The 20,404-nt window shown below is 39.9% G+C and overlaps 1 protein-coding gene across 1 annotated transcript in view; it reads right to left on the bottom strand.

Moving 5' to 3' along the window:
* The window catches only part of CUBN (cubilin), a 250,291-nt gene that overhangs the window by 124,214 nt on the left and 105,673 nt on the right, over window positions 1-20,404 (bottom strand). Inside the window, exons 30-31 of the mRNA XM_054593125.1 lie at window positions 12,853-13,027; window positions 11,246-11,415 (exon numbers count right to left, since the gene is read on the bottom strand). Of these exons, the coding sequence (XP_054449100.1) occupies window positions 11,246-11,415; window positions 12,853-13,027 (345 nt within the window). The remainder of the gene's footprint in view (window positions 1-11,245; window positions 11,416-12,852; window positions 13,028-20,404) is intronic.

The raw sequence follows: 20,404 nt of genomic DNA, 5'->3' as shown, positions 1-20,404 counted from the left end.
CTAGGCCATTTTGGATCTTTCCCTTATCCCCTGAGTCTAACGGATCCTGCGTTCCATCAGTTCTCCCTCAGATGTATCTCTGGGATGCTTTCCCTCCACCTGCCCTGCACGGCCTCTGGTTGGTGTCTTGGTGTGGGACCACATTGCATCTTGCCTAAGTCGCTGCAGCAGCCTCAAGTTCTCCCTGCCTAAACTTGTGCCCTCATCAGTTCAGTCTCCAAATGACTGCCACTGCAGAGTGTGTTCTTTCAAAAATGTAAAATGAGATACAAAAGGTAAGCTGAGCATATCGATTCTTTTACAAATTGAGATACTTAAAGACAAGCAATCACGGATGCTCCACTTGAAAACCAGAGCAAGGAACTGACCCAGCTGCAAAGCATAGCACTTCAGCCCGCAGCCCTCCTCTGTGACCAAAACCCGGGCTGGTTGAGTGACTCCTGGTCACCTTACTGCAAGTCATTACTTACAGCCCAAAGCACATGACTGAAGGGGGTCGGGGGCGGGGGGGCAGTGATGAATGTTAGCTTCCTCCCTAATGTTTGTATTTTCACTTCTAGAAACTGGAATATATTCCCTCAGATTTTTGGTGAGTAGGTGGTAGGAAAATATTTCTACTGAATCACCTGTCTTCTTGTTTTACTAACTTTCATCTTGCTCATGGGAAAGATAAACAAACTAAAAGTACAGGTTAAAATTATTACAAACTGTAGTAAGAAAAAAACTTTTAATTTGAAAGCAAAATACACAGCACATTTTACAATCCTCAATGTATGACAATGTTTCAACATTGAGCTTTTCATGCAAATTATAAATGTATATGAATATATGCTTCTATTTTCATTTTCTGCACTATTACTTTTTCTTCTTACCTCATTTGTGAACCTTCTGGCAGTTGTCAAAATAACACACTTATGAAGTATTAAAACTCAGATGATAAATTGAAGAATGTGTGAAAAAATTATAATATATATTTTAAGATTTAAGAATACTTTAAGATAAAACAAAATGAATCTATTTGTAAACTAATGATGATAGTTAGCAATGAATTTAGGATTACAAATCCAGTTCTGTGGTTCTGTATGCCTAAGGTTCACAATTTTTAAAAAGGTAAATGAGCACCTTAAACATAGTGTGAATAGTGATAGAAGTAGTAGTTTCAATAACACAAAAATTAGGAGTAGCAGCTAGCATTTATCTGTACCAGATACTATGATAAATGCTTTAAATACATTTTAAAAAATTCAATCCTTCTTGTAATTTTATTTTTCAGTTGGTAAGATTAAGACTCAGAAAACATGATTAACTTGCTCACAGTCACATTCTCATTAGCATAGAGCCAGTTGGTTTCCATCTTATCCATTCATCTGACATCTCCTTAATTATTATTAAACCAACTGAAAAGATAAAATCAAGTGTCACTCATTGAGAATAGAAGATTGAGTTAACCATGAGTCTATGAAGCTACATGAGATGTTTGTGGCCCCCTAGAAAGATAATCATGGGAGCCCTGGAAGCAAAGAATGGAAGTCTCCTCTCACTTACCCAGCTCTACAATAAAGCACCCTTAGTGACATTTTACAAATTTTTATTTGGGGCCCCCATGGATTTCAGAGTCATTGGCACCTGTCATGCATTCCATCCCACTGAACATGCATGGGATTCCCAGCATGGCTAATTTAGCAGACTGTGTAACAAAGGCCACAGTGTCTGGGGCCAATAAATAAGCCTAAAATTTATATCTCCAATTCCTAAACTCAGTTCTATTCTTGAATTCAGACATAAATCACCCCTGCCCTTTTCTGGTCTAACTGCAACCTGTCTGGCCCAGCGCAGTCCCTTTTCACACCTTGCCCCTCGTCGGACTTGGCTTTCAACATGGCCTTTACTCTTCACTTCATTTTTAACTCTTTGTGGCAACTCATGTCTACTGCTTTAGACTGCCTTATCGGGGGGGAAAAAATGTAGTGAAGAATTAGATATTTAGGGTACAGAAATGATTATTTCCATGAGGGCATAGAGTCAATCTTGAGGATAAAAGTCCATGAAATATTTTCACACGTTACATATGGTAGTATGGCTGCTGATAGAATTCCCATTTTGGAACACGAACTGCTCAAAGATAGAAGAAACATTAAGTGATAGGGAGGGGAATCCCTCAGGAAATTATCCAAGCTGTAAAAGTCATAAATGTGAGGACGGAAATGAAAATATTACTCATTCTAGCAGTCTTCCTTTGGGGGTAGGGAAGTGGGAAGCATCGGTTTCCTTAGTCAATGATATTTTCCTCTCTCCTCCTCTGAAATTAGATACGAAGCTAAATTTAAAGGCACACATCTCATGGACATTGTCACTCTTATTTCTTTGTTCTACATTATCATAATCAGTCTTCAAATTTTACAGGACACTGTAAAGGGCAATAATTTGCAATTGTTCTAAGCAACGACTCCAATGTTAATATAAAAATAAATCCAAGAAGCTCATCTTATTCACAAATAAACAAGCCCTTAAGGAGATTCTGAGCTGACCTATAAACAAAACATAACAAAGCCTGTGTCCAAAGATTGAGAACAGCAGCTTCAATTCCATTACTCTTTGCTTTGGGAATATAAAACATGGGCACTGCTTTTGGCGACTAATTTGGCCCTGGAATGTAAAATGGCTAAGCAGGTTATGAAAAGTATGTCACAAATTAATTTTATTTATTTTAATAGAAAATAATGCCTTTATTTTTATTTTTTTAATTTATTGATTAGAGAGAGAGAGAGAGAGAGAGAGAGAAACATTGATTTGCTGTTCCACTTATCTACACATTCATTGGCTGATTTGTGTGCGTGCCCTCACAGGGGATCAAACCTGCGACACTGGCACATCAGGGCAATGCTTTACAGAGTGACCTACCCGGCCAGGGCGCAAATTAAACATTTGAAAGACATCATCCTCAAGTATCAAATGGGAACTACATTTTCTGTACTAGGAGCAAAGGAGAGAAAGAAGAAATGGGGGTTGGGGGAAGGGAGATTAATTTCTGTCTTGGATTTACTTGTAAAACAACAAATATTTAAGGAGGAGTTGTTTCCACCATCTCTTTGAAGCACCGAGCCCTATTATTCCTGTCTATTTGCTCTGTTTTGGAAATGATCAATGTTTTAAAAGGAAACACATCATGGGTAGTGTCTTAAAAAAATAAAACAAAATGTGGAAACTGCCCTGTTCCACCCCGTACCTTATTGTCAATTAATGTTCATAACAGCAGACACTGCCGCTTTGGGGTGGGGGTGGGGGCATCTGGCTTTCTTCAGTTTAAAGCAGACACTTTGCTTTCTTTCTCCTACATCAGTACAAAAAGCTCAAAAAAGAAAACGGTTACTTATCATGCGCCCTTTCTTTGTATGAGGCTTGGTAAGCCGTAGCGTATGTTTTCTCCAAATGAGAGCCTGGCTCTGGACTGTGGTCTGCTTGCTTTTATCTGTTCCTTACAAATTCTCACAAGGCAGACATTCCATTGCGCTGAGCAAGAGGAGGCTGAAATCAGAGGTCAGAGTCTCCAGGGGCCCCCTGGTGCTGCGGAGCTGATTTCTCTCCCACACTCACACTGAGCTACGAGCAGCATTTCCCAGAGATCAATAAGAGCTTGCGGGGCTACATGAATTTGAGGCTTAGAAGAGAGACTCTAATTAAGCAATTAAACTGTCAGTCAGAGGTCACTTTAAAACTCAGCCTTCCTGAAAGAAAACATAATGGAGCCATTTTTGTGTTGACCATACAGAGTCATGCCTAGCCAGCGGGTCCTCCTGCTGCCTTAACAAGACTGTGTGTCATTCAGGAGCGGAGCACCCGAGGTTAATTAAACTGGCCACTCTAAAGGGACAGAGAAAACATATTGCCAAATTAGTTGAAACTTGAGTGCAAGTCGAGCTTTGTCATTAGCACTCCATGATCCCATCCCCATTTCAATAGAAGTCAGAAAATTCAGTTTCTCTCTTTTTTCATTATAGCAGCATGTAATTCTAGAAAACAAACTTCTGCGATGTTATCTAAGTTCTCATGTAGCTCAAAATAGTCAAGACTGTCTATTGGTAATTGTGCCAGGGAGTGAACTCTACACAGCACATTCCCGAATATGACATCGGCAATTTTCCACTGATCACTGCAAGAGCAGAGAGAGCAGAAATTTATTCCCCTATTCAGCCACGCATCTATTAGTAATTCATGCATCATACAATTGGTGTCTTTGAAATATAAAGACTGCTGCTGTGGGTTGTGTGAGAAGCGATGGAGGTTGCATATTACTGCTCCATTTTAAAATTTTCATTCCTTTCTTCCACTTGCTGAATTTTGCCTTTAGTTCCATGAAACCAAGAGTGATGGCTCGGGCTGCCTGTGGGGTTTCCCTTCCTCCACTTAGGACTCCTGGAGACCAGGCCAACTACAGGAAGAGCTCTCTTCTGTATAGCACATGGAATGCAGAGCTACCCTCCTGCCAGATGCCTGGTGGACTTGTGGCCCAGAGGGTGACCACAAGTTTAGTGTGTGTGAGTCTGACAGTGACCTCCAGAATGAACCCATCACTGACTTTGCCTGACCTTTAGGGTCCATTTCTTCAACTCCCACGTTGCTTTCCTCTTCCTACCCACAAACACAACCCCAAACAGGAACCTCTTCACTACTTTCTCTATTCCTGCCTGGGCTCTCCAGGCACCCAATTGCATAACTGAGCAATGTAAGGTCCCCAGGTCACAAAGAGAGTGAGTGGCGGTACCATGCCCAGACACGCGCCTAGCAGTGCCCAGTGCTTAGTTGATACCACAGGCTGAATGGACAAAGAGAATGCAGACCACCGTACTTCAAAGCACTTACACTGTCTGCTTCATATTTGAAGCCCTAACACTTTTCCTTAAATTGGATTCATATTAAAGAGACTTCACAATGGTTCCAAAGTAACTCTAATTTTATTTTCTCTCCCTATTTTCCCAGGTGTCCTATATTCTGCCATCCAGTTCCTTGTACATAGGCTATAATTTTTATATTTTACCAAAACACTTATTCTTACTTCAGGCTTGCTTGCATTTTAGTCCTGATACTGCCATGAAGTTCTACCTGGTATCAATGCTGACCCATCTGGACATCAGTTTTCTTATTTTTAAAATAAAGAGATGACCATAAATTATCTCTAATCTCTCCTCTTTCAACTTTAACATTCTATGCTATCTATGTGTTCATGATTAATAATAATAACGACTTTCAAAATTAATATGTCTACTTCTGACCATCCAAATTGTTATGGGAGTTTAAAAAAAAAAAAAAAGATGGCTGGTCTCATCCAAGCACAATTTACCTCAGTATTGAATAGTATTGAGATCTATTAAAAATTCCATGAGCACAAATATTATCTGGCAACATCATTGGCAGCTAAATATTTTTCTCTTTGCTAATGACTCTGTCTAAGCAACAGGAGCATGAAATTAACTTTCATGTCTCCACTTTCATGAATGATTGGCTTTGTATGAGCTGAAACTGCAGAGATATTGTGTAAGATATTGGACTGTAAGGTGCGTTTCACAACCAGTGTCCACCTAGCTCTGAAGACTAGATGGCTGGTGCCTCAGTGCCTGCCTTCATGAATCCCTGGACAACCAACCGTAACTCAGAGCCAAGTGTCCAGCCTCGCCAGGACATTGCCTGCCTGGCTCCAAACTGCGGCCAACCTCCCACCTCCATAATTGACTCCACTTGGCCAGCGTTCACAGCAGATCTCTACCCCATTTTACCTGAACAGTCCTTTTCCACCATTCTGTATCTTTTTGTTTGGGTGATTTATCAATTGTAAAAACAAAAATGATTTAGTTTGTATATAACTTATGTAATTTTCAATATAAATAAATTTGCATGTCAAAAATATCTTACAGATGAGCATGTGTTCCAGTTTCTCATCCTGAAAGTATGAAACTTATAGGACCAATCTATCTCTTCTTTAGGTCTCTGCCATGATAACATGTCTTCATCAGCTACTCATTCCATTTCTTTCTTATATTCAGCTGCTCTTTTTCCATCATCACCTTGCACTTTTGACATGCCCAAGTTTCTCCACCATTAGAAAAACAACTTTCCATTGATCTTACCTTCCCTTTATATCATTCACTTGCATAATTATGGGGGGAAAAAGCTAAGAAGCTCCTGCACCTACAAACCCACTGTGATCTGAAGTCTTCTACTATTACACACACCATCCTCATTCTCCCAAGGTCATCAAAGACCAAATCCAGTGCCTTTGTTTCAGTCTATGCTACTACTCGCTTCCAGTTTTCCACCTACCTCTCTGAGTATTCTTCCTCATTCTCCTTTTCTTCTGTTCCTTCATCTGCCCCTTAAATGGTGGTGTTTCCAAAAGAGTTTACTTGGTCCTTTTGTCTTTACAAAATACTCCTATAAGTGACCACACCTACTTCTGGGGTATTAATAACCATGCAACTATACAGAAATTATCCTCAAATGGATATGTCCAGCTCACATCCAGAGCACTGAATTCAAATGCTGAACTCTGTAAAGGACATAGTGTAGGACTTTAAATTCAAGTTTCCAACTTCAGTCATCTATCCCTTTACTCAGTTAACGGCATCACCGTTTACCTATTCTTCAAGAGAATAGTCTTAACTCTTCTACCTCTATCACCCAGCCCACCCTTCACTATGTAATTACCCTCTAAGTTTTGGTGACTGCACAGCTCTAGAAGTTTTCCATACAGCCTTTCTCTCCATCCCCGAGGCCACTGCCTGAGGCTTCTCCATAGCTTCCCAAAGAGCCTTAATCCCACCTTTCTCTTTCTCTGCCAACCATATTTTAACAACCATATTGTTCACTGTAAAGTGAGGCTTTGAGTACATTACCCTCTGTTTTACAGAAAACTTTCATCAACTCCATACTATCTGTAGGATTATTTCAAATTCTTCACAGAGTCTAAAAGAGTTTGTCCAATTTGGATGTCTTCCGCAGACCTTTGGTCTCCACGTGCTCTCCATCACATAGCTACACTCCAGGCACAATGCTCTCCTTTCCTATTCCCAAATGTCTGTGCACATTCATACCGCTGTGCACAATTTCCCTCATCCTTTCCCTAAAACTTCCTCTCCTGGCCTCACTGCCACATTTCTACCACTGAAATTCTGCCACTTAAATGTCATCTTCAGTGTGAAAACTTCTCTGGCTTCCAGGTTTAAATGAATCATTCTTGTCTTCTTCTGATTATTATTACAATTTATTGAGTCGAGTCCTAGGTACACTAAATGCTTGGTGCTGTATTATGACAAAGAATCATAAGTAGGTTCTTCTTTTAATGAAGACCGTGAGGCCTGGAATCACAAGTGGGAAGCCCTGGCTCCTAGGGCCTTTGCCCCTCCTAGTAGCTCACACCATCTTCCTCTTTCCAGTGCCAACTGAACATGCCCCTGAGAGCACTCCTCATCAGCATCACTGGGATTAGCCTAGCACACATCGCCAACTTTCTATATCACAGGAAGGTCATTTGCATCATCTCAGATACCTCCAAAGACAAACTGACACAATTCTCATTTCAAAGTTAAGGAAACAAGTAGAATGATTACTGGTCTTCCAGGCAACTAGAAACGGCAAAACCCAGACTCAGTTCCAGGTCCAGTCCACTCCACCACAGGCTAGATTTCTTAACCATGGTACTGTGGTGTCTCACATGGCTGGTGTAGCTCACTTTGGATATCAATGCATCACTCAAGTCCTTAGTGGCATTAGTTTCTGAATGTACCATTTGCCCCACTGATGGGGATGCTCCAACTACTTCATACAGGACGCTCTGATTTCAACTACTTGTTTGGACTATTACTTTTTGTACATTACCTTATCTGCCAGACAGGACTCCTCCCAGCACCTGACTTTGGGTTTATTTTCTTATCTCCATCCCTTTGACTAGATCATATTTGAGGTTTCACTTCCTCTAAACTGTTCCCTCTTGCTACAGTTTAGTCAAGCCCAGCTGCACACTGAGATATGGTAGTGGTTCATAGAAAAGCCACGCGGTGTATTTATATCTCAGGTAGGTGGAAAATCCTACTCATTACCACAGGAGGGAAATAATGCATCCATGTGGCATGTGCTTCTGACCTAGGCTTTGTTTTGTTCACACACCGTTGTGTGTTGAATCCTATAGTTTATGGACTTTATCAAAGACAAGAAACTTTACCTGGAGCCAAACAAAGGGAGGGAATAAGTGATGGAGACATGCCCACCACAGGCAAAACAATGAAGTAGATAGTTTGTCCCTGGTCCATTCCAACTTCTCTTGAAGGCCTCTCTTTCTGCTTCACTGTTTTATTTTGCCTTCATTTTAAAAGGCTATTTAGGAGAGTACAGAGTTCCTGTTTGGTAGTTATTTTCTTTCTTCAAACTGAAAATAACATTTTGGCTTCCAATTATCACTACTGCAAAGTCAACATTCAGTCTGCCACTTCCTAAAAGGTAATCTCTTCTCCTACCCACCCGCTCCCCTGGCTGAATGTAACATTTTTCTTTATCTTTATTTTTTTAAAGATAATTTTTCTTTCTATTTATTCTGCTTGTCTGGCTGTTTGAGTTCCTTGGAATTCTTGTTTCTATAAATTGTTGTCTTTTATCAGTTTTAGAAAAGTCTTAATCATTAGTACTTCAAATACTGCCTCTTTTCCATTTTACTCTCTTTGCCTTCCAGGATTATAATTAAATGTATTTTATATCCTTTTTTATTTATCCTCTATGTATGTTAACATCTCCTCAGTATTTTTTTACCCTTTTGCTTATCCATGTTGTTTTGCCAGAGAGGTTCTTTTGAATTACCTTTCAGCTCACTATTTACATCTTCATCTCTGTCCAATTTGTCTAATATGGAAACAATAAACTTCTACTGATAATTTAATTCCAACTATTGTATTTATCCAGTTATACATTTTTGGTTAGTTCTTTTTTTTTTCCTTGCAATGTCACTTTTTTATAGCTTGCGGTCCTTGCTAAATTTTTTACTTTTACCTCCCTAAGCTTAATAACCATAGTTATTTACCAACTTGTGCTTGGTAATTTTAGTACCTGTCATACTGATGTATTTTTTTCCATTGTCTGTTAATAACATTGTATTCCATTTGTGCTATATTGTCTTCCCGTGGACTTGAATATCTTTGGGAGCACACTGGCTATTGTAGATGAAAAATTATAGTATAAATGAGGTATAGGATGATTTTTATTTCCCTTTGAAGATTTTAAATTACTTTTACTGGATGTCCAATGCCTAAAGGCATTAGCAGTACAGGGTTCCTCACATTATTCTGTGGCTTCAGATTTTGGACCATTTTGTGACTTAAAGCTAAGATGCAGTCTCTGCAAAGGCTGTTTTACATTCATTTCACCTAGAATTCAGGATGGTTTACCAGGACCTCTCCTCTATTCAGGCCCTGGACTGAAACTGTGCTCCTTTTGCCCTGAGAGGCTCTCTAAAGTACTGCCAACTCCTTCTGGGCCAGCACATGCCCTACGGGCAAAAGCAGTTCCAAGTACCAGGCTCACCTCTCACTATTTGTGAGGTCTTTCTTGCACTTAGGAAGATGTTGTTAAATGTCATCCAAATTTTTTAAATTGTCTTTGTCAGGAGAGTTGGCCTGAGTTACCATTACACAAAGTAGATATCTTAAACCTTAAGCTGTATAATGCTTTGTTAATGTAGATTCTGAAGATTCATTTAGGAGGTTAATATATAGTCATAATTCAAATGAACTTTTAACTACATTAATGACAATATTGTAAAATGATACTTAAAACTATACCATTGGACTGGACTACTTTGAAAAATGTAAAACAATTTTTTTACTTTGCTTGAGTTTAATTTGAAAGCTAACCAGTTGGGGTTCGCATAAGAATCTGTCAGGAAATTTAAATAGAAATATCCGTTAGCTAGGAAAATCAGGTTAGCATTTTAATAAAGTATTAAGAAATACAAATAAAAGATGGAAAACCTTTAGTTAAAAAATAATTAATTTAAAACCAAAAAGAAAATCTCAAAGTACAATCTTATTCTCTCATAAATGAAGAATCTAGCATTAATTACAGGTGAGAATGTATTAAAGTTTTTTGGCAGTAACAGAACCTTTTTGTCATTTAACCAACTAATAGCCATATCCTTTCTCTTCCATCCCAATCTCCTGATATATTCTGTCCTGTCAGATACTGATTTGTTAAATAGCAGATAGAGATCCTAATGTCAAGAAAAGTAGAACCCTGTGAGAAATCCCAAAGGCTTAAAAATAGTTGATTTAAAGTTATGGCCCTGGCTGGTGTGGCTCAGTGGACTGAGTGCTGGTCTGCGAAGCAAGGGATCACTGGCTGGATTCCCAGCTAGGGCGCATGCCTGAGTTGTGGGCCAGGTCCTCAGTTGGGGGGTTTGCAAGAGGCAACCACGCATTGATGTTTCTCTCCCTCTCTTTCTCCCTCCCTTCCCCTCTAAAAATAAATAAATAAAATCTTTTTAAAAAGTTATGATAAATCCATTCCTCCATTCCATATATACTTTTCTAATCTCTCTTGAAGCCAATTCTGGACAATGATATGTAAAGAGGCTTCTATGAAATTTTTTCCTTTTTTTAATATTTTATTTATTTATTTTTAGAGAGAGCAGAAGGGAGGGAGAGAGAGAGCAAGAGAAACATTGATGTGCGAGAGAAACATAAATTGCTTGCCTCTCAAATGCCCCCCACTGGGAACCTGGCCTGCAACCTAGGCATGTGCCCTGACTGGGAATTGAAACAGTGAGCTTTCAGTTTGCAGAACAGCGCCCAACCCACAGAGCTACAATGGCCAGGGAAAATTTTCCTTTCTTGATTAATAAAATACAAAATGGAAACAACGAACATTCTTTCTTTTCCCTTTCCCCAGATTTGACCTCACGCAAAATATTTGGAACTGCTGCAGCCATATCTTGACCGTGAGGTAACAAACACAAAATGAAAAGGCAACAACCCACAAAGAATGGTAGAACAGACACTGAGTTTCTAAGCAACCCTGAGATTTTCTACCTCCTGTTTTGTACGTAGGTAAAAAAATAAATGTCTTCATATTTTAAATTGCCAATTGATAGGTCTCCTATGATTTGATGTTGAAAACACCCATAACTAATATATTTGCTAAATATGCTCATATGCCAATGTTTTTGACCCAGGTTTGACTCCAAAAAATGCTTGAAATTTCTGTTACTTACTATAATACAAGAGTCCTGAGGTTCAAGGTCAAAGTCAGTGAAGTTCAAGAGAACACGGTGATTTCTTTCCACTTGAATGACCCAGGAACAGTCAGTGTTACTTCTGTAAGGACTAGGGTAATTTGGAGAATGAATCTCTGCACTGGGAGCCTGGAAAATCCCACCACAACCTGTAGGTAGGAAATCAATTCAATAATGAGAGGAATCCCTGATCAATAAAACTTTACACTGTAACCTGATACCATAGGACAATATGCTACTTTGTTTGACTACCACTTTTATGTACTCTCTGCTAAACATTTTGAAGACATGAACATCCACCATTAATTCATTCATCCCAACAAAACAAAGAACTAAGAAAATACCTTGAATAATTTAAATACTGATCCTAAAAGTTATTCTAAAAATATTGAAAAGTAAGTGCAAATGAAATCATGTTTTCATAAAGCCCTTAAATTCCTCATTATGGTTCTCTAAAAATATAGCAAACTGTAAGAAGAACACATCTCCTTCCAAGAATTTTAATTAATAGAGTAATATATGCTTTTATAAATAATTTATAATTTGCCTTTTGAAATTTAATATTCTGGACCTGGTACAGTTACTCACTGTTTTTATTCTTATGACATTATGAAATACTTACCACCTTTTACCTCTACGACCCATCATTTCTTAGAATGATAATGATATAAACCAATAATGGAAAAATTCAGTTATATTTTCTAATAACTACAAATCTTTTGGGGGTAATCTAAATAATACATACTTATAATTCTCATTAAATTCACATGTTATTGACTCCAGGAAAGATGTGATATACTTATTATATTACCTTAAGGTTGCAAATGGTAGGTCCTAATGGTAGGACCATTAGGTAGCTTAAGGTTACATTTTGCTCTGGCATTTTCTAGAAGTCACTAACTGCTCTAAGCTTTGATTTCCTCTTTACTATTATGTGTATATGAAATGAACTTCCCTCACAGGGCGGATGTCAGGATGAAATGAGATGCTTCTCATGGAATAGTTAGGAAAGTTCCTGGCACTTAGTAAGCATTCAGTAAATTCAGCTATTATGAGTCATTGGATGTGTTAACATTTGCTAAAATATTCTGTGTATTAAATTTTTTAAATTTAAACGATCTGCAATTGGCAATTTATTCAGATTGACTAAATTCTTAGGCAAAATGTCACTATCTAACACCTGGTAATCCCTTGGAGTTCACAAATTTAACATTTACTGCTTTGGCATTTGCCAAAAACCCAAAGGTCTAAACTGTGGCATGAAGTAATTTACCACTTTGCTGATGCTCCCATTTGAGCTGGTGAACAGGCACAAGTCCTTAGAGAGGAAGTGAGTCTAACCAGGCATCTCACTCCTGCTCTCACCATGGATTCACATATGTTCCTTGTTTTCACATACACTGTGACTCTTCAGAAATTATACTCTATCCCATGTTTTAGGGAAGAATATATGCCAAAGCAGCATTCGCCCTTTGGGAAGTCACAAAGTTGTCAGGATGTAGCCTTTGTACCTCTCTCCACTCATTTCATGGAAGTTAACAAGGGCTCAGCTTCAGTTCCTTTAGATTTCTCTTTGGTTCACTCACCTCCAGGCACTGCTTGCCATGAGACGTTGAAGCCTCTCCCACTTATGAGGCTGTCAGTGTTAAATCGGATTGCTAGCTCGTTTCCTGTGCTGGAGACCTGCATGGGATTCTCAGATGATCTCCGGGCACACAACTGGGCTATTCTGGGAGACTGGAAATCAGGGCCTCCATAGATCTAGAATAGGATAGAGAAAAAAAGGACTTAAATCAAGAGATATATTTAAGCAATTACAGCCCTGCCCTGACTCACTTTTACCACAAGTTCTTGTGGTACTATTATCATTAGAAATTGCAATCTCAGCCTCCCTGGGTGGGGATGAACTGTAAACTTGAGCTCCCTCCCTCAAAGGCACTCCCTCTGCCCTGGGAACACACAAGTTCAACCACCCACAAAATTCTTGCTTGTTTTATCAGCCAGAATTGTAGAGCTGAACTCAGTGGATAGTTCCAGAATCTTCCCTAGCTCCCCTCTTCCTCTTTTTGATGTCTTCACTGGATTTCCTGCTTTCTTCAGCAGAGACAATGCAGATAATGCAGTATCCAGTCTAATTTTCTAACTCTTCGGGCACATTAGAATAAGGTTAGTATAAAGCTCTTTTGTTTGTGAACATCAGGTTCATTGAAAGCTATTGATTTCCCAGTTACATTTTTAGGATTTTCTACCTTATAATCTGAATATATTATAAGATGAGGCATGTAAGTAATATTTTTGCTTCTTCAGAAGGAGTGAAAATATAACTTCTATTAATGTGTTCTGTGGTACCTTCAAGAAAGGAATACTTCTCTATTCCTCCTCCCAACATGTCCACTTGCAGGAACATGACTAAGAACATCCAACATCTACTCAGGAATTGCCCTGAACACTCTGTCTCAGTATCTGGATGGTGTCCCTTAGGACTATCTTTGTTATCCTCAGACCTAGGCTCCTCCCAATTTCAAGTGTCATTCTGACCAGGATCTGGCACCCCAGTGACACATCTCTCCCAGCAAGTGTCTCCTTGGTCTCACATCCAGCATCTTGTTAGCAAGTCTAGCACAGCCCAGGCCAGGCCTCCAGGACACCTCACACTCAGGTTTCTCAATCACCAGTGGGCCTGCTTGTACAGTTTATGGGTTGCAGGGAGAGGGGAGAGGAACATGGAGAAAATAACAATCAAGCAGAAGATGTTGAAGAATAAAATTAGGCTTCTGGTTAAGATGGTGATGTAGGTACTAATACATGCAGTATTCACATTCTTCCACAACCACATCAACATTACAACTAAACTACAGGACAATCATCATTCAGAACTGCCTGAAATATAGCTCAACATAAGTTTTACAACTAAGGATATAAAGAATAAGACACATTGAGACTGGTAGGAGGAACAGAGACACAGAACAAACTGGTCCAACACATACATGTGGCAAATTAAAACTGAGAGGGACATCTTAGTTGTGGAGGTTTCCTTTGAGGAGTGGTGGGTCCCAGGCCCACATTAGGTTCCCCAGCTCAGTTTCCAGTGCTGGGAAAAGAAGACCCTATAACTTCTGGTTATGAAAACCAGTAGAGATTGAGGCTGAGTTAAGACAGAGGGTGGCTGGAGCCTCAGATGTTCCTCTTAAAGGCTCTATGCATGAACTTACTTGGATTCACTCCCTCTGAGTTCTAGTGCTAGGGAAGCAATTTGAAAGGCACCAGGGATATATATAGGGAGGAAAAGAATTGTCTGTCATCATGGTGAGAGCTGGAGGGGAATATTTCTCCCAAACATAAGTACTGGCAGAGGCCATTGTTCCTTTTCTGAGCCAGCAGGCCGACTCACTATCTGAGTCTCCTAATACCTTTAGCCTCACCCTGGTGATTCCCAGAGACCCTGCCCTACCAATTTGCAGGCCCACTCAAACTGTTTTCAGTGGCCTGTTTTGGCTCATGCTTCAGACTTTCCTAAAATCTCTCAAGCAAGCAGCAGCTGGCCTTGGCATACCCTATACCTTTCACTAAGTGGCCCCAGGCCTGGTATTAGCAGCAGCCAGCCTTGGTTTGAAGCTTAGCTTCTCCTGGACACCTCCAGGCCCAACACAAGTAGCAGCCATCTGAAAATCACTTTGTAGCTCATGCTGGGGGACCCTAAGCAAAACACAGGCAGTGGCTAATCTTGGTATGTACCTCCTGAAAGGCCCCAGAGCTTTATACCATTGCAAAACACCACTAAACCACCTCCACAAACAACACACTAAAGTATGGACTTAGCAGGCACTGGAGCCCTGCTGAAGTAGGTCCTGCTCTGTGGGGTGGGCCCCTGTACAGCTGATCCTCCACAGTGATCACAGCTATTGATCACAGTGATTGCAGTCCATTGGTCTGGTGGTAAATCCCTTCCATTAAGGTGCCAACAGTAATCAAGTTTCAACTACAACATGAGGATGTACACAACCCACACAAAGGGCCACATCTGGAGTACCCATCTTGGGTGATAGGGGAGGCTGTGTGTTACTGGACCCTATGGAACACCTACTACATTAGGTGATTCTACCAAGCTTGGGAGACATAGCAGCTCTACCTAATACAGATAAATCAACACAGGGGAGAAACCAAATCGAGGAGACAAAGAAACAGGTCTCAGGTAAAAGAATAAGAAAAAGAACTAAACAAAATGGAGGCACTCAAACTAACAAATACAGAATTCAAAACAGTGGTTATAAGGATGCTCAAGAAGCTTATTCAAACCTCAATAGCATAAATAGGACATAGAAACCATAAAAAATAACCAGTCAGACATGAAGGATACAGTAACTGAAATGAAGAACAATTTACAGGGAATCAACAGTAGAGAAAATGAAGTCAAGAATCAAATACATAATTTTGAATATAAGGAAGCAAAAAACACCCAATCGGAAAAGCAAAAATAAAAAAGAATTTTTAAAAATGAGGATAGTATAAGGAGCCTATGGGACAACTTCAAGAGTACCAACATTCACATCATGAGGGTGCCAAAAAGAGAAGAGAAAGAGCAAGAAATTGGAAAACTATTTGAAGAATTAATGACAGGAAACTTCCCTAACTTGGTGAAGGAAAAATACATACAAGTTCAGAAAGTGCAGAGAGTCCCAAACAACATGAATCAAAAGAGGCCCACACCAAGAAACATCATAACTAAAATGCAAAAGTTTAAAGACAAAGGAGAATCTGAAAAGCAGAAAAAGAAAAGCAGTTAGTTACCTACAGGGGAGTTCCCATAAGATTATCAGCAGATTGTTCAACAGGAACTTTACAGGCCAGAAGGCACTGGCAAGAAATATTCAAAGTGATGAAAAGCAAGAACTTACAGCCAAGATTACTCTACCCAGCAAAGCTATCATTTAGATTCAAATAACATATAAGGAGCTTCCCAAACAAGAAAAAGCTAAAGGGGTTTATCACCACCAAACGAATATTGCATGAAATGTTAAAGGCTCTCCTTTAAGAAGAAGAAGAAAAAAAAAGATCGAAAATATGAATAATAAAATGGCAATAAATACATTGCTATAAAAAAGGGGTTGCATAAAATAAAAAGTTGACAAATACATGAAACTAGGTAAAACAACACCAAATAGGATGTTCTGTATTTTGAGCAACAAAGAAGAAAATGAGGCAGTTTCCCTTAATTTCAGGGAGATGGGTAAGATGTCATCTTGCAAAAAAATTGATGGAATTCAGAATCAGAGGCTGTTTCTGAGTTTATTGTATGATTTCCTTTTTTATGTTTATCATATTTGTATATTGATGCATTTGTGTAAAGAAATAAATGGTTACATTTTGAACTTTAAAAAAAATCAATTAATTAATTTTTAAAAAGAAAAGATATTAAGCCTCTACCCTGAGGTCTTGCCAAACTTTGTGAAAGAAAGACCGTGTTGCGTGTCAGTTTTCAAGCATATTGGTATCTGGATCCTTCCCTCTGCCCCACATGAACGCTCATAATTCTATGCTCAGGATCAGAACCAGGAAAGCAGGGTTCGGTGAGACTTGTGTGCGGCACCCTCCCACCTGTGTGTTCTGTGCTGCTTTCCACCTCCACGTATTCCCCACCCCCACTCCTCAGGCCCTCAGCCTTTGCCCACCCTCAGGGGTGCTGTTGATTGATAGGGGAAACACTCCAGTGTTCTCTGGGGAGAGACAGTGAGAACAACAAGCCTAGTTTTGGGAAGTATGTGATTTGAATCTATAATGATTTCTTTGTCTGAGTAATTCCCCCAACCATGCCGGAAAGGCCAAAATGAATGAAACTGCTGTTCCACAGAGGGCTGAGCACAAGCACTGTAATTGCAAAGGAATGAAGCAGGCTGACAGCTTCATGCTTATTTTCATCAGGAGGAGCTATGTTTGTGCAGTCCCCTCAGTCCCAACCAAAGCAGAACTTCAGGAAGAGCCCTGTGTGGCCCTTTTCACGTACACATATGCAAATGCAAGAAATAAGATTGCTTCTTGTTTACGGTGTCCTTTCCCATTTCGAAGATTTCCCTACCCCCTCACCCGGAGCAGTCCTCAGAGCAGGAAGCCGACAGTATGTGCTTCCTAATCATCAAAGCCCAATAAGCAGCACGTATTTGGAGAGAACATTGGGCACAAGGGTTTAGTTCTAACAAAGAAAACTTGCATGTTGGCAAAATTGTCTTTGTTTTCCTTGCTCATGGGTCCCCTTGAGAATATAAACATAACGGGTATGAGTCAGCTAGGCCTAGAAGCCTCCAAAAGAATAAACACCACCACTTGTGCTTCCCTTCTTACCGGGCTGGGCTCGGCTCACAAAAGACCATCACAGAGAGACCAGAGGGAGCTAACTGCCCACACCAAGGCAATTGTCCAGGTTTATTGCACCAAGGAGTGGATTTCCTTTTCTATTTCATGCCGGTTCAAGCTCCTTTCTCAGAGACTGAAGAAAAATCAGCCAGTGTTTCCATGACCCAAACAATAAAATGGTACTTTTGTCTTCCACAAATAAAACCAGTAGTTAGCACATGACTCTTAAAAGAGGAAAAAGTTGGAAAGAATTTCAGGGTGTGGTTCATTAGACTACAGCATATGACTAAACTTTAGGGGAAAAGGAATTGGTCTGATGATTAAAGATTTAAAAATGTGTTTTTAGCAAATTCTTAGAATATAGAACATTTCAAAGGCTATGGTTTTAATCTGTTTTGAACATTTCTTTCTGCTCCATTGTTAGCTCAATTTATTGTTACAATTAAGTCAGTGTTCCAGAGCCATGAGTAACCAAATGGCTGTTGATTAATGTAATTGGCCACTTTCTAGACACAGATTTTGGAGGGAGAAAAATATTGACTCCTACTTAAATTTGGTGAAACCCAAGTATGCCCAATACCTGGTGACAGTGAGGTCCTACTTGGCTCTGATCAGCAAAACAGGTAAGGATAATTAATGGGCAAGCTAAGAACAGATGGGTCAATGTTTCTAGGTCATACCTACCAAGGGTAACAAATTTTGAAACTTCTTGCTAATACATTATCAGCATCTGTGGTATAAGGTGGTATAAGGGAGAGAGCAAATCATTTTGTTGTGTAGATGGAAAAGGGACCACACACTAAACCTGACAAGCTCAGGGGAGGCCTACATGGCAGCCTTGCACACTCAGAGACCAAAGTAACCATGTAGCATGGTCCAAAAATAAAAATTCCTAACTAAAAGCAGATCATGGCGGGCAGTCATGCCACAGGTCTGAGCTTTTTTATTTTTTATGAGTAATTTTTTATTGTATTTTTTCCATTACCACTTATCCCCCCTATAACTCCCTCACCCCCACAATCACCCTACCATAGTACATGATCATGAGTCCTGTTTCATTTTTGTTCAATCTCTCTACCCGCTTTTGCTCAATCAGCCCCCTTCACTGGCTGTCAGCCTGCTGTCTATGAGACTGTCTTTATGTTGCTTGTTAGTTCAGTTTGTTCATTAGATTCCACATATGAGTGAAATCATATGGTATTTGTCTTCTTCTGACTGGCTTATTTTGCTTAGCATAATGTCCTCCAGATCCATCATGCTGTCGCAAAGGGTAAAATGAAGCAGCCCAAGTATCCATCAGTAGATGAGTGCATAAAACAACTATGGGATGTTTACTTAATAGAATACTACCCGGTCATAAAAAAAGAAGGTCTGTAGCTTTTTTGACAAAGGTTAATCTTTACCATGAGTCTTGTCTATTGTCTTTTTGCATCTAAGATAACATCCTTTGAAATGTTAGAGTGATCCCCTTTTCCAAACCCCTCAGGGCACTCCACCGAACCAGAGCACCAGGCTGAAGAACCCCCTCACTGTTCCTTGTTCCCCAAATACCACCTCTGTGGGCTGTAAATGTTAATTAGTGACTATCCTATACTATCCAATGGAAAAGAAGTATGTGCCTCTCCGTTCTACTCTTTATCCAATTCCAGAGATTTTCATCTTTACTTTCTCCCACCCCCTTAATCTACCACCAATGGATTTCATATAACCCTCCTAATGTCTCCTCCTTTAACTCTAATATATAAAATAAGCTGCAAAACTGCCATTCTCCAGAGCATTTGTTGATATTTTGCTTCCCAGCAATTGTCAACAGTTTGACTCAAATAAACTTATAAAAATTCTCTCTAGGTTTGGACATTTCTTACGTCACCCATTGTCATTAATGCAAATTTATTATAACATTTTCCACTTGAGCAGTTTCAGAGAGGTCAAGCTAGATTTCTGAACAAAAAGTAAGGAAGTTACTCATTTCAGCCTTAGGGGGGAAAAAAAACAACAGCAGCAAAACTCTCAAAATATTCCTCCAAACTCTGATTTTGATGGAAGCTTGGGAGACCACCTTGTCCTAACAGAAGTAAGCCCCGGACAGACTGCAACACCCCCTCCCAGCCCTGTCCGCACAGGCGGGCACGGGGCCTCGCTTGAGTGCTGCAGCCTGGAGAGCCTGCGCTGTCCTGTCCCCACGCCTGCTGCAGGGGACGGTTCCCGTCTTTACTTTCTCACGTAGTGGGTGTGACAAAACCCAAAGCACAATAAACCCATTTACATTTGCCAAGTGGGCAACAATCTCCTGCGCTTTGGAACATGAAAATGAAGGGTTTGGAACATTTCACATTACTGTGGAGAAGTTTGCTGCCAGCCCTTTGCGAGTGTCAAGGGGTTTATGCAACTGAGAAATATCCTTGCCAGCAAGAGAGACCGTTTGAAGATTCCACATTTGAGTGTCAGTCCTACTTCCTTCTGTGAGTGTGAATTTTGGTTGCTACCTTGTTCTCTCCTCTTAAAAAACAGCTCCTCTTCTGAGATGGCGTCACAATTTGGCAACGGCACTTACACGAAGATGAGGGCATGAGTGTTAACCCAAGGACTTGCCGGCTCTGCCCCCGATTTCACTCACTGCTGCATTGTCCTCGTTTAGAGATACTTGGAGCTGTTAAGCGCAGTTCCTGGTGACTACAATCACTCAGTGAAAACATGATTTGAGAACCCCATTTCTTTTCAAGGAAAGAATTTGTTTTGTAATTAAATAAAGTTTTTAAGTGTTAAGGTTTTCCTAAAGCACATGCCCCT

Source organism: Pteronotus mesoamericanus, unplaced genomic scaffold, assembly GCF_021234165.1.
Source record: "Pteronotus mesoamericanus isolate MK-2021 breed Mesoamerican mustached bat unplaced genomic scaffold, CSHL_Meso_final contig_130, whole genome shotgun sequence".
Lineage (NCBI taxonomy): Eukaryota > Metazoa > Chordata > Mammalia > Chiroptera > Mormoopidae > Pteronotus > Pteronotus mesoamericanus.
Note: the sequence above shows the minus strand (reverse complement) of the source record. Positions and strands in the feature narration are given on the sequence as shown.